At 37.2% G+C, this 12906-nt stretch overlaps 1 protein-coding gene across 1 annotated transcript in view; it reads left to right on the top strand.

Moving 5' to 3' along the window:
* PCDH15 (protocadherin related 15) overlaps positions 1–12906 on the top strand; it is a 548396-nt gene that overhangs the window by 73235 nt on the left and 462255 nt on the right. Inside the window, exon 2 of the mRNA XM_058671280.1 lies at positions 7325–7390. Coding sequence (XP_058527263.1) covers positions 7325–7390 — 66 coding nt within the window. The remainder of the gene's footprint in view (positions 1–7324; positions 7391–12906) is intronic.

The raw sequence follows: 12906 nt of genomic DNA, 5'->3' as shown, positions 1-12906 counted from the left end.
ACTGGCCAGGTGCATCCAATCCCAGCCCACACTAGTGCCTCGGGTGACTACAACTGTTTCCTAGATAGCATGCAGCCCCCATTCCAGCACACGCGCCCCTTGGTGGGAACCTCAACCCAGTTAAGGTGTCCCATGCCTCCCCAACTGGGCCTGTTCCTAGCCGTAGATCATGCGCCTGCCAGTGGTTGCTCTGACTCAGCTTATCTCAGTCCCTCACTTGTCCTGACCTCTGCCTTAGACAGTGTGACTTAGCGTCCTTGACTCAAGTAGCTACCTAAGCAGCGATTCAGACAAACAATACCCCAGCGCTCCCTGGCCGGATGGCCAGCAGGCAGAGCCTGGCACCACATGGTGCACTGGCCGCCCTGGGGGAGGCCGAGGACTCGTTCACTGCCTTGCGGCAGTGTCTTTGGCGTGAGCCCCCAGCATTGGGTCCGACCCGGCAGGGGCACCCCCCGCAGCCGCCACACTGTGAGGAGCGGCACTTGCCCCTGATCCCATGGCCCGAACCCCATCATTAAATTCTTTAACATCATTAAATTCTTCTTCAAATGATTTAAAACAACTGTGCTAAGGATAAGATAAGTGCTTATTTTTATTCATAAGTATACTCCATAGTGAAACAAATATATCAAGCAAGTTCTATTAGACACTCTTCTAGGTGTCAGATTAATTATCTGGTAATAATAAGCAGCTATTAAATAAATTGAACTAAAATTCTAAGATGATAGAGAAGTATTTATGGTCTTCACATAAAGTATGATTTTATTTATCTAAGGTACAATTTGATAGATGAATGAAGCAGCTTGGAGTCCAATGTGGCTACTAACAGGGTACTAGAGGAGTCAAACTTCATGAAAGTTCTTCAACCCATGCAAGTAGAAGCTAAGAATCTGGAATTTTAAATAAACCATAAGCAGTTAGAGATAAACCAACATTTGTCTCCTTCTTTATTCACTGCCTCTCTGTTATTTCAGGTCACCTGTTATGTTTTTTAACTACTTTCAAATATTATGAGATTTGTACAGTATATGTACATCTGTGTTTAGTTGTAGTATTTCATATCTTCAGAAATAGCTCCAATGATCCTGCCTTGGACAATGAATTTGCTTCTTATTATTTATGCTTAACAAATACATCCCAAAAATTAAAAGGAAAATAAGATTAAGTGTAGCATGCTCACTTTCTACTACATTGTCACAAAGTTTGTTGAAGGCTCTTATTCTTGCATTTAATAAATAATTCTCCGAAAATCAACTTTGTCAGGAAAGCCTTCCATGAGACAAAACCTTGAGGAGCAAAAATAGCACTGAGTTTTCTGTTAGAGGGAAATAAAACACTTGTAAATTAATACCACAAGACACAGAGGTATGAATGTGTATATCAGAAATCTTAGCTAGTATGGTGACTAAAAAATAATTTTTTGCGATATTGGGTCATATGCTTACAATCTTAAGGATATGCAAATGAAATAAATGTAAAAATTAGGAAGAAGAAATCATTCAGTATTAAAGAAACTTGAGATAGTTGAGGATGGGACATGGAGTCATTAAGGAAAAAATTTTAAAATTTACATGCAATGCTAAGAGCAGGTAGGAGCATGAACATGGATGAGACATTCCAAAATTAGATTGTCTCGAGAGTTGAAGGCAATAAAATAAATCTTTGGTTTTCATCTGAAGTGAATGCAGTTTTATTTGCAAAATCTCTCTCTGGTTGAAAATAGAAGAGTCGGTGGTAGGAATAGTTGAAGGAATAGTAGTTAGGAAAACCGAACATTAACATGGTGTTTTTGAACAGTGGGCAGGAACTATAAGATAGTCATTAACGATTTATTGAAGAATTCAATATAGGATAGCTAAGCAGACTGGTAGGATCAAACAAGTCGTCTTCATTTCTGACTTAAGAAATTTGGTGAAAATCTTCGCCATTGACTGAAATAGGTTACATAAGGTTTGGCAATAGCAAGTGGATTAGATTTTAGGATGCTACATTGAAACTGAAATTTCTGGTGTTGCCTGAGTATTGAGAGCCAGATTCAAAACCAAGGACTGAATAGGCAGCATAATGCACAAGTAACAGACATGTTAGTTCTTGGTAGGAAGTGAAAAAATAAATCAATAGCATAGAACCTTTGTTTAGAAATAGCATTTTACTCTAAAAGGAAGTTTTAGGAGTGATCTAAGGTAGAAGCACGGTTGCACGTCTGGCTGTACACTATTCTTCATAAAGAATGAGAATATTTTCCAAGTTGTGATTATTGTATTTGATCAGTTTGTACTGTGTTGTGAGCTTTTGAGTACAGTCAGCACAAAATATCATGGATTGAGAGTTCTTTGTCAATAGTCCTATTGTAGCTTTCTAGTACCTATTTTGCATTTTAAATCCAATCTGTTGCATAAGATTGTTTAAAACAAAATGGTATATTTAAGCTTGATGACAAAGTTGCAAAAATAAGCCAGTCTGAGCATACTGATATTTATATTCATATCCTGTGCTTTTCAATAAAATGGATATTGGAAAATGCTAAAGGCTGAAGAAACTAGAATTGTTAGGCACAAAAACAATGAATTAGTGACTTTACTAGGATAGTCAAGGGTGAAATTAAAAAGATTAAGCAGGTCCATTTCCAAGATACAGATGCCAGCAACTAACTTGTCTTTCCTGTGGCAAACAGATTGTCCACACCTTAGAGAACAGGATTGTCATCACCCAAATTGCTTTCTAGTCTGATCTCTAAATTTGGACCTATCACATACATAATATTTCATTGGATATTTGAACCAGAATAACTTTGTGCTCAAGACAATTCTATGTTCAGTTGCTGTAAAAATGTTTTTGTTCACTTCAAGGAAAAATAATTTTGCTTTCATGTCTTTTTAAAAATTGACTTTTATTAATAGAATGTTATTAACAGAATAGAGAATAGTTTTTGTGCCAGACTCATTTCTCCCTAAAAGTTTTTGAATTTAATAAAGCATAAAAATATTTTTATGAACTGATCGGAAACTATCAACTGTACATGAAAGTATCTTATTGGGGAGATTTGGAACCTCATAAAGGCATAAAGCTTAGTAAAAGTTTCTAAAGGGTTATATCCAAGAGAAAATGTATTTGAGCTTCAACTCAGAGGCTTTTTCTACTAAGAGTTGGAAAAGATAATGACTTCTGAGTTTCTCTCATAGATGGATATTCAGAGAAAAATTTTAGCTGCTGCTAAGAAAAAGTCCACAATATTCTTTCAGGATCAGTTCCTCAAGTTTTGAGGTCACCAAGGTGCATTGGCACAGATTGGTCAAATGGGGCACTAGAGAAAGGCATAGTAATACTTTCCCAATGAGGTCACCCAATGAAATATGATTTATACCATAGAAATACAATACAGTTAAAAAGCATTTCATCCAGAATGGCAACATGGAAGTTTTTTCTAGAAATGATTGGTGGATTGGCAGAATTGTGAACGAAGTGTAAAACTAATTGGCAGAAGAGGAGATTGTATATTTTAACAGAAGGTACAACAAAAATTTGATTTAGTATGAATAAATAAGTAGCCATGAAAATGAAAAGTGTTGCAGAGTGAGGATGTGTATGTTCTTAATTTGTTTTAGGAAAAAAAAATCTACCCTTAAAATTATGACTCATAATTTTTGCGAAAGAACCTAATTGAAAGATAGTTTTACTCAGGTATAAAAGTTCCCTTCCTGTTATCCCGCTCCTTCCCATCAAATATATGTACTCTACTTCAGTGATTTGTGTTAGGAAATACATTAAGAAATGGACAACACCTATCTCATTATTCTGGCCTGTGTGTTTCTGCGTATTAGCTCTTCGATTTTCCAGCTCATTGAAGAAAAAAGTAGGTGATTCTTTTTTTATTTATTTTTTAAATAGTCATTTGAGTGAGAGACAACCAACAGAGTTTCCATTCATTGATTCATTCCCTCAAGTACCCCAAAACCTAGTGTTTGTACTTAGCCAAAGTTGAGTTCAGCGAGATTCCCAGGTGGGTAACAGGCACCACCTAGAGGAGCCACCAAATGCTGCTTGCACTCTGGTGAGTCTGGGGCCCAGTGTGAAACCCAGGCATTGTAATGTAAGAAGCGGACTATTTCTTTTTCCTTTTTTAAAGATTTTTTTTATTGCAAAGCCAGATATACAGAGAGAAGGAGAGAGAGCAGAAGATCTTCCATCCACTGGTTTACTCCCTAAGTAGCCACAACAGCCGGACCTGAGCTGAAGCCAAGCGCTTCCTCCTGTTCTCCCATGTGGTGCAGGATCCCAAGACTTTGAGCCATCCTCAACTGCTTTCCCAGGCCCCAAGCAGGGAGCTGGAAGGGAAGCGGAGAAGCCAGAATAAAAATCGATGCCCATATGGCATCCTAGCGCATGCAAATGAGGACTTTAACCACTTAGGCTGCTGTGCTGGGTGGCAAGCAGCATTTAATAAATGTTTTAACTTTTGGGCAACACACTGTTTAGTCCACAGTAGTTAATATACCAGCTAAATTAATTAATGAAGTCTGAATGTATAATGAAGGCTAACCTACACAAAATATGAGAATATGAGAATGAAATAGAAATGTCATTTGGGAGTTATGATCAGGATTTCATGGAATAGGTGGTTTATCTGATTCTTACGAGGAAGGTAGAAATTGCCAGGCAAATGTTAAGGTAAAATTAATCTACGTAAGAAAAAGGCTGTAAAATACAATATACATCGCAAGAAGAGTAAGGGGACTGATTGGACTGAAGTATAGAGTGCTCTGTTAAGGATATTGGATTATTAATGTGAAAACTTTTTAATATTCTTGAGAAAATTTTTCTCTTAAAATTTACTACTGTTTTTTAATTTGAAAATTGAGGAAGGAAGGAGAGAGAAAGAAAGAAAAATGAATCTTCAATAAGTGCCCATAATACCCAGAGTCTAACCAAGTTGAAATCAGAGATCAGCAATTCTACCGTCTTTGACATGAGTGTTGAGTGTGGGGAGCGGCCGACCCCACATGGATGAGGGGCTTCAAGATGGCGGCTGGCCAAGTGCCAGGAGGCGGGACTTGTCCCGCCAGTGGGCAGGCAGGAAGTCACAAGGATAGGCTAATTCTCCCTGGCTGCGATTGCTGGCCTATCAGATAGCCCCCCGTGGACCACGGGCAGAAGTGATTGATGGAAGAACTGTATATAAGCAGCTCGCTTTCAGCAATAAACGCCTTTTTTGGTTCGTCTGCCTTTTTTGGTTCGCCCTCTCTTTTTGGTTTTGTCTCTCTCCCTTTTGGTTAGTGACATTTTGGTGGCCCTTATGGGGGGAATACAAAAACGGGAGGAATTGGGAAGACGGGTGGTGGAAAACGGGAGGAAGAGTGGCGAAGAAGCGGGTAGGAGAGCTTAGACAGACGGGGACAGGAGCAGCGGAGAAAAGGTTTTAAAACGCAGCCACTTTTGCCAGTTTTTCCCGGACCTCCAAGAATATGACTCAGCGTTTTTAGTGTTGCCGCGGCCAGAGCGGCGGTGACAGTTCGGGACTGCAGTAACTGAGTTATCACCTTCCCAGGGTACACCTTAGCAAGAAACTGGAAATGAGGTGGAGTCAAGCTTGAAACCATGCATCCCAGTAGAGAATGTGAGCAACAAAAGCCGTGTCTTTATCACATTTCCAAGTGTCTACCCCCACTCCAGGCTTTCTTTACTCCAAAGAAAATATATATGGTGTTTTTGTGCAGAGAAGGGAAAGTTTATTGTTTGATTCATGAAATAAATATTTGAAGGCAGAATGCAGAACAGATTTTCTGGGAGACTGTTGATGGTATCAAGCTGGAAGTGACAAGGAGTAACTGGTACCAGCAAGTACAGGAAGAATATAAAAAGGGTATAAAGAACTTGAGCTATTACATCTGAAAATGTTATGAGTCAGAACTCCTTAAATATCGAGGAGGGCTAAGGGAGAAAACCTGCAGTGTTGGCAGCTTCCTTACTTAAGGGAGAAAGAACAACTCCTCAGAACAACTGTGTGTAAGGCATTATTATTCATGAAAACATTTTTATAAAATGTATAAAGCAGGTTTTTTTACAAACAGTTAAATAATTCTTGAAATCATGTTCCAAATAACACACACATATATAGATAGCATTACATGAAGTTAGTATATGCTGTTCTTCAAAAGGTTGACATTTATATAAGTGCATATATAAGTGTATATGTGTCTACATATGTATAAAGTTATATAAATGTATATAGCTTGACACTCTTGATTTTAGTGACTACTTCCTGGGAGAACTGCTTTTATCCCAGAAAAGTGCACTTTGTATCTTGCATGCTAAAACTTCACTTTTTAATTGCCATGGATATTCCAGCCCATGATACTACTTTTATATTCATTACCATGATGTTCTTGGCAGGACATTAACTGTGCCTGACATAATGAGTCAGTCAGCATTACTGCTTGGCATGCACTATTCTTTCGGATTCTTTCATTAGAAGGCTCACAAATTTTTCATCGGGAATTTGTAGCTTTCATAAGAAAGAAGCAAATATACTTTATAATGTTTTCAAGTTTATGCATATTGATTTTTAAATACAATGGATGCAAGTTCTCAAATTAAGTGCTAATATTGAATTAGCATTATGAAATTGGAAAGACTTTGTATATTCCATTTTTGCAAATCATTGGGTGATGTGTCTGTTGCGTTGAATGCTTTTTATATCCTTAACTCTGACTAAACATGTACATCTGTTCTTTCTTCCTTTCATTTTTCTGATGTGCTTCATTGATGACTCTATACTTTTGACTCCAGATGGGCAATATGAGGGTAAGATGACAAAAAATAAAAACCACGAACAACCTCATTGAGCATTGCTTGTCTGTCTCTGTTTTAGTCTCTTTAGAACATTCTTAAAATTCTATACACTCTCTGTAATTAGACCTTTTATCACAATTAAAATCCAATTATGTTTGTTTCTGTTGTGAAGCTTTAATTACAGCTTATCCTTGTTAATCATTCTTTAAGTCATTGCTGCGGGTTAAATCACCATCCCATTATCTCTGTCCTAAAGGACTTCTGTTTTCCAGTGGTCCCTCCTGGCATTTTTTTTTCTACAAGATTTGAATGATTGTGTGATATGCAAAGGAATTTGTTACAGTGGTTCAAGGAATTTGGCTTGTTCTCATGAAATATTTTAGAATGATAAAATGTTTTAAGTATCACTGGAAACTTTTGATTGTATTGTTTTTCCTTGCACACATTTTCGTACATCTCAGTGAACTGGATCTCTGGATGAATGTTCCTGCAGCTGTTGAGTCTTACTTTTGTCTATTTTCTCTCTATATAGACTGCAAACTAGCTAGGGGAGGACCACCAGCTACTATAGTTGCCATAGATGAAGAAAGTCGTAATGGTGAGTGAGTTTTGTGTTTTACAAATATCTTATTAATGGATTTCTTTATGTTTACATGATCAAACTGTTGATTGGGATTGCTAAGTGAAAGTTGCACTTTAGATTCGTAAGCAGTTCTCTCCTAATTTTTCACCTCTGTGGATTTAAATTAGGTAATTCCCTGAAAATTCTCTACTTGGACTATGTTGTGAGATACCCGTTGCAATGGGTAGGGATGTTCAGTTTTGCTGGAGAAGTTACTAAATCCAGTGTCTAGATTGGAGCTGAATTTTTTCTGTGTTGGCATATAGAATGTCTTTCATACATGTGGCCATGTAAACTGAAGCTCAAAGAGTTACCCAAGAGTGTGAACAGTTATCTAAGTATTACTTTGCTATCGGAATTCTCATACATAAAAATGTAAATCTCCTCATTTAGGCAGTAGTAAAATGGTTATATTATGGGTTTCTGCTTGGACTTCAAGTTACTCTAAGCATATGAAAAAGTCTATGGTTTATTTTGCCAACGAATTCTATGATTGACCTTTGTTGGGTTTGCTTGGTTTGTGTTTTTCTTCTAAACAAAATTTTCTTCTATTTTTGTGTTTTTAAGAAAGACTAGATCAGGAGGCCTCTTAGAATAACTTCTTTCATGTAATACGAACTGTATGTTTATTGGCATCTTATATAATGTTTGAAATTCTTGTTTTATTTGACTTCATAAGGGTTATTACATTGCATTACACACTGTTCTTTTTTTTCATTTGGAGACTTGACAAAACCTTTATTTTCTTGCATATTCTTTACTCTTCTAAAGATTTATTGTATTTGAAAGTCAGATATACAGAGGGGAGGAGAGAAAGAGAGGAAAATCTTCCATCCGTTGATTCACTCTCCAAATTGCTTCAGTGACTAGAGCTGCGCCCATTTGAAGCCAGGAGCCCATAGCCACTTCTGGGTCTTCCACACAGGTGCAGGGTCCCAAGGCTTTGGGCCATCCTCAACTGCATTCCCAGGCCACAAGCAGAAAGCAGGACAAGAAGCAGGGCCACTGGGTTAGAACCGGCAGCATATAGGATCCCAGTATGTGCAAGGCAAGGACTTTAGCCACTAGGCTACCGCACTGGGCCCTGCATATTCTTTGTAGCATCATCAATGTCCACAGCAATCATGGCCTCTAAACAAGCTTAAGCATCTTCATTTAAATAGTAACATCACTAGATAGTTACAAAAGTGTAGCATTGTTGATTATTTAAAAATCATCTCTATTACAAATGAAAACAATTTTCACAGTTATTATATTTGTATAAATATAATAAATAAGGAATGTGTATTTTTGGGGAAAAGAAGAATTACAAAAGTGTAGCATTTTTGATCATTTAAAATTCATCTCTATTACAAATGAAAACAATTTTCAAAGTTATTATATTTGTATAAATATATTGAATAAGGAATGTGTATTTTCGGGGAAAAGAAAAAGCCCAATTCCAAATTTGAAAACATGGATTACTTATTATTATCTGTTTTCATTTATAAAAATTCCTATATTCTCTAATGCTCTAACATTGAAAACAATTACTTTTTTAAACAAAAGTCGTTTATTTATTTGAACAGTAGAGTTAAGAGCATGACAAGAGAGACTAAGAGTGAGAGTGAGAGACGGAGGTAGAGAGAGTTCTTACATCTACTCACTCATTGCCCGAATGGCCAGAGAAGGAAAGACTGTTTCAGACTGAAGCCAGGAGTCTAAAGCTGCATTTAGGGCTCTTTTTTTATGGGTGTCAGAGACCCAAGATTTTCTGTCTTCTTCCACTACTTTTCCGTACACACTGCCATGGAGCTGGGTGGAAGCTGGGGCAGCTAGGACCTAAACTGATGCTCTTACGGTGTACCAACATTCCAGGCAGCTGCTTAACCCGTAGAGCTATACAGTCCCAAATAACTGTAAACATGAGACATAGTTGAGTTGTATTTTCTTATTGTTACCAAATTACCTTGAAGGTATAGCTGGGCCAAAATAAAACATCTGTTTTTACTGAAGAAACGTATTTTAATGTGTATTGTCTGTAAAACCTACTCCAACAACTAGATAATTATAGACACAGTGCAAATGATATTTTATCTCTTTTTGTAGTGATTAGAATCCTGCTTTGGAAAGGATCTCAAATGCAAACATATTGCCATAGCAGTGCTGTAGAATTATATATGAAGAAGGTTCAATATTTGTGTTTTACAAGAATGTGATTCAGTGGCGATGGTGTGTGTTCTTTGCTTGGCATATTTTGTGGAATCTGTCAAGTGCTTAGGATGCTGCCAAAGTTATTTGAGTGTCATCACAGGGAGTAGAAATACCAACTGTGAGAATAAATGCTTTGCATTTTTCTTTCACATTCAATTTGTAAAAATATGATCATCAAATGAACCTCTGCCACATATTATAAAGTAGGATGTAGTAATATGTCTCCTGAAAGTCACAGAGAAAACAATCCTTGAGATTTTTTTTTTCCCCTGATTTTCTTTAGGCTATCTAAGAAACTCCCTATAAGACAGTTATTTCTGTCCCTGCTTCTGTTCTATTTTCCTTTATCTTTTAGTTTTTAGTAATAAAATGTCTTCAGAGCTATATTGATGACAGCTTAATTGGATCACCATCAGACTGAACAAGGAGTTCATGACAATTATCAGAAATCCAAGATTATGATTTTTGGAGACCAAATGAACACAAATTTAACACTGGTTCTTGACATCCACCAGAAATGTTTGTACTAGTGTGTTGAACATAGTGTGAAATTGCATTTTGGTAGGGGAATGTGTGTGGAGAAACAGATTTACGATGTACTTTCTATGTTTAATGAATACTGTCTAACACTCCTTTCTGGAACAACATTTTCTAGTTTCAGTGAATTCTGAATTGCTTGTGGCATGAGATCCCAACCAAGGAGAGCTCAAAAGCAGTTACACTGGAGTCATTTAAAGCCTGCCACGGAGCATGCTGGAAAATAAAATATGAATACAGAATGCGTCCTGACTCCTGAATAATAGTAGAATTCCCATTATTATTTTTAATTATACTTTTATATTATGTTTTACCTTCTTTCTTTTTCTATATTTTCCATGCCATGGTACATTTATATATCAGAAAGTTAAGCCTGTGACAATTAAATGAATGACTATAACATTGTAGTAACTTAGGGACAAATAATGGCAGGTAAAAATTTAATCCCTATGCTTATAAATTTGTATCATTAAAAAAACCACATTGGGCTCCAGTTATAGTATACTCGTTGGCGGATTTAACAACTTCTACAGCTTATCATTCATATAGATTTACAAATTTTGTCTTAAATGAAATTTAGGTGTCTGGATAAATATAAAAACATCACTGCATATAAAAGAGGGGAAAATGTGTTTTTGTCTTGCTTGGAACATGCTACTGTGATTGTAAAAAAGTGTTCTCAAGAGTCAGGGGAAGAATATAGAAAGCTTAAAAGGTCCATTCTAAGGATTCTCAACAGATTTAACATTAAAAATACATCATGGATGCTCAATAAATTTGAGAAGTAAAAATTGGTACTGACAGGTCCTCGTAATTTGAAAATAGCATAAATAATAAGCCAGTTAAGGGGGGAAGAGAGAGAAAAGGAAAGAGAGAATATCCCATCTACCTCAAATGGCTTCATTGGGTGCAGCATAGAGGTCTGGGTCCAGCCAAAGCTAACAGACTGGTTCGCCAGCCAAGTGTTCCTTGTGGGTACAGGGCCAAAACTTGGACCCTCTTTGCCTGCCTTCTCAGTCAAAATAGCTGGGATCTGTATCAGAACTGGAGCAACCAGGACTCAAACTGGCATCCACATAGGATATTTACGTTGTAGCTAGTGACTTAATTTGCTACACTGCAAGTGTTGGCCGAACTTACTGTAGCACAAACCTACCGGCTGCAGTATCAGGGGTTTTGTTTTAGGTACTTCAGTATTGCTACCATTCTCTGTTATTTTCTTTTTGCTAAGGTGAGCAGACCCTGTCTCTTTCATTGAGGTTTCCATCAACAAATCCAAGCATAATTCCAGACTAGATTTTTATTCTTCTAGAGTATAGAAAAAGTGAAGGGAAAATTGAAAAAAAATATTCAAAATATAGTTATGTATCACATTTGTACCGTTACAAAACATAGCAATACTTATGATAAAAATTCCTATCAAAATATAAACAACAATGATTAGCTTATATTAGATCAGCATATGTTTTATACATTAGCCAGATCTATGTTGATATAAAAACTAACCATGTTGATTTCTTCATATATTTTAATCATCTTAGTATTATAAGTTTGATTACTGCTGTTATTAAAGAACAATAATTGAGCTATATTCATTAGTAAACCTAAATACAAAATACTGCATCCTGCATATTTTCCTATGTACTAAAGAATCATTCCCTATAAGTTCAATATGCACAAATCTTCTAAATGTATAACTGAAATATAAGTACATTATATAGTTTCTGAGCATTAAGAAAACAAAATGTTACTTAGGTTGCCCAGAAATTTGCTAATGTCTAGTTATATTTGCGGTCTTCCTTTTCTTTTTGTTGGCCAGCACTAAGTTATAACTAGTTGAAATGATGTTAAGATAAAGGATATGAGAAAGGCACAAGATACTCAAAAGTTTAAAAATCTAGTACACTAATTCATTTTCACAAGGAGAAAACTTTCTGTTAGTGTCTGTGGGCCTTGGGGCCTGGAGCAGTAGCCTTGCAGCTAAAGTCTTCACCTTGCACACCCAGGCATCCCATGTGGGCACCAGTTCCATGTCCCAGGGACCCAGCTTCCCATTAAGCTCCCTGCTTGTGGCTTAGGAAAACAGTCAAGGATGGCCCGAGGCCTTTCGACCCCATACACGGAAAACACTCTGGGCTTTGGTTTGGCTCAGGTCCAGCCACTGTGGCGAATTGGGGTGTGAATCAGCAGACAGAAGACCTCCCTGTCTGTTTCTCCTCCTCTGAATATATAACTTTCTAGTAAAAATAACTAATTAAAAAAATAAAGTCTGGGGCGCAGCGTGGGGCCTAGTGCCTAGAGTTCTCGCCTTAAAGACGCCAGAATCCCATATGGGCGCGGGTTTTCTAATCCCGGCAGCTCTGCTTCCCATCCAACTCCCTGCTTGTGGCCTGGGAAAGCAGGAGAGGACGGCCTGCTTTTAGCCTTGGGACCCTGCACCCATGTGGGATACCTGGAGGAAGTTCCTGGCTCCCGGCTCTGGATCGGTTCAGCCGGCCTTTTCGGTCACTTGGGGAATGAATCGTCCGACAGAAGAGCGTCCTCTCTGTCTCTCCTACTCTCTGTGCATCTGACTTTGCAATAAAAATAAATACATCTTTAAAAAAAATTAAATTAAAAAAATTAAGAAATTAAAAAAATTTAAAAAATGAAGTCTGTGGCTTCAGAACTGCTTACATTTCAGGATCCTTTTAGTATTTATGAAGCAAAAATAGGGAATTGTGCAATGTAACACCTTTTTTCTAGAAATGCTTGGTGTATTG

Source organism: Ochotona princeps, chromosome 13, assembly GCF_030435755.1.
Source record: "Ochotona princeps isolate mOchPri1 chromosome 13, mOchPri1.hap1, whole genome shotgun sequence".
Lineage (NCBI taxonomy): Eukaryota > Metazoa > Chordata > Mammalia > Lagomorpha > Ochotonidae > Ochotona > Ochotona princeps.
Note: the sequence above shows the minus strand (reverse complement) of the source record. Positions and strands in the feature narration are given on the sequence as shown.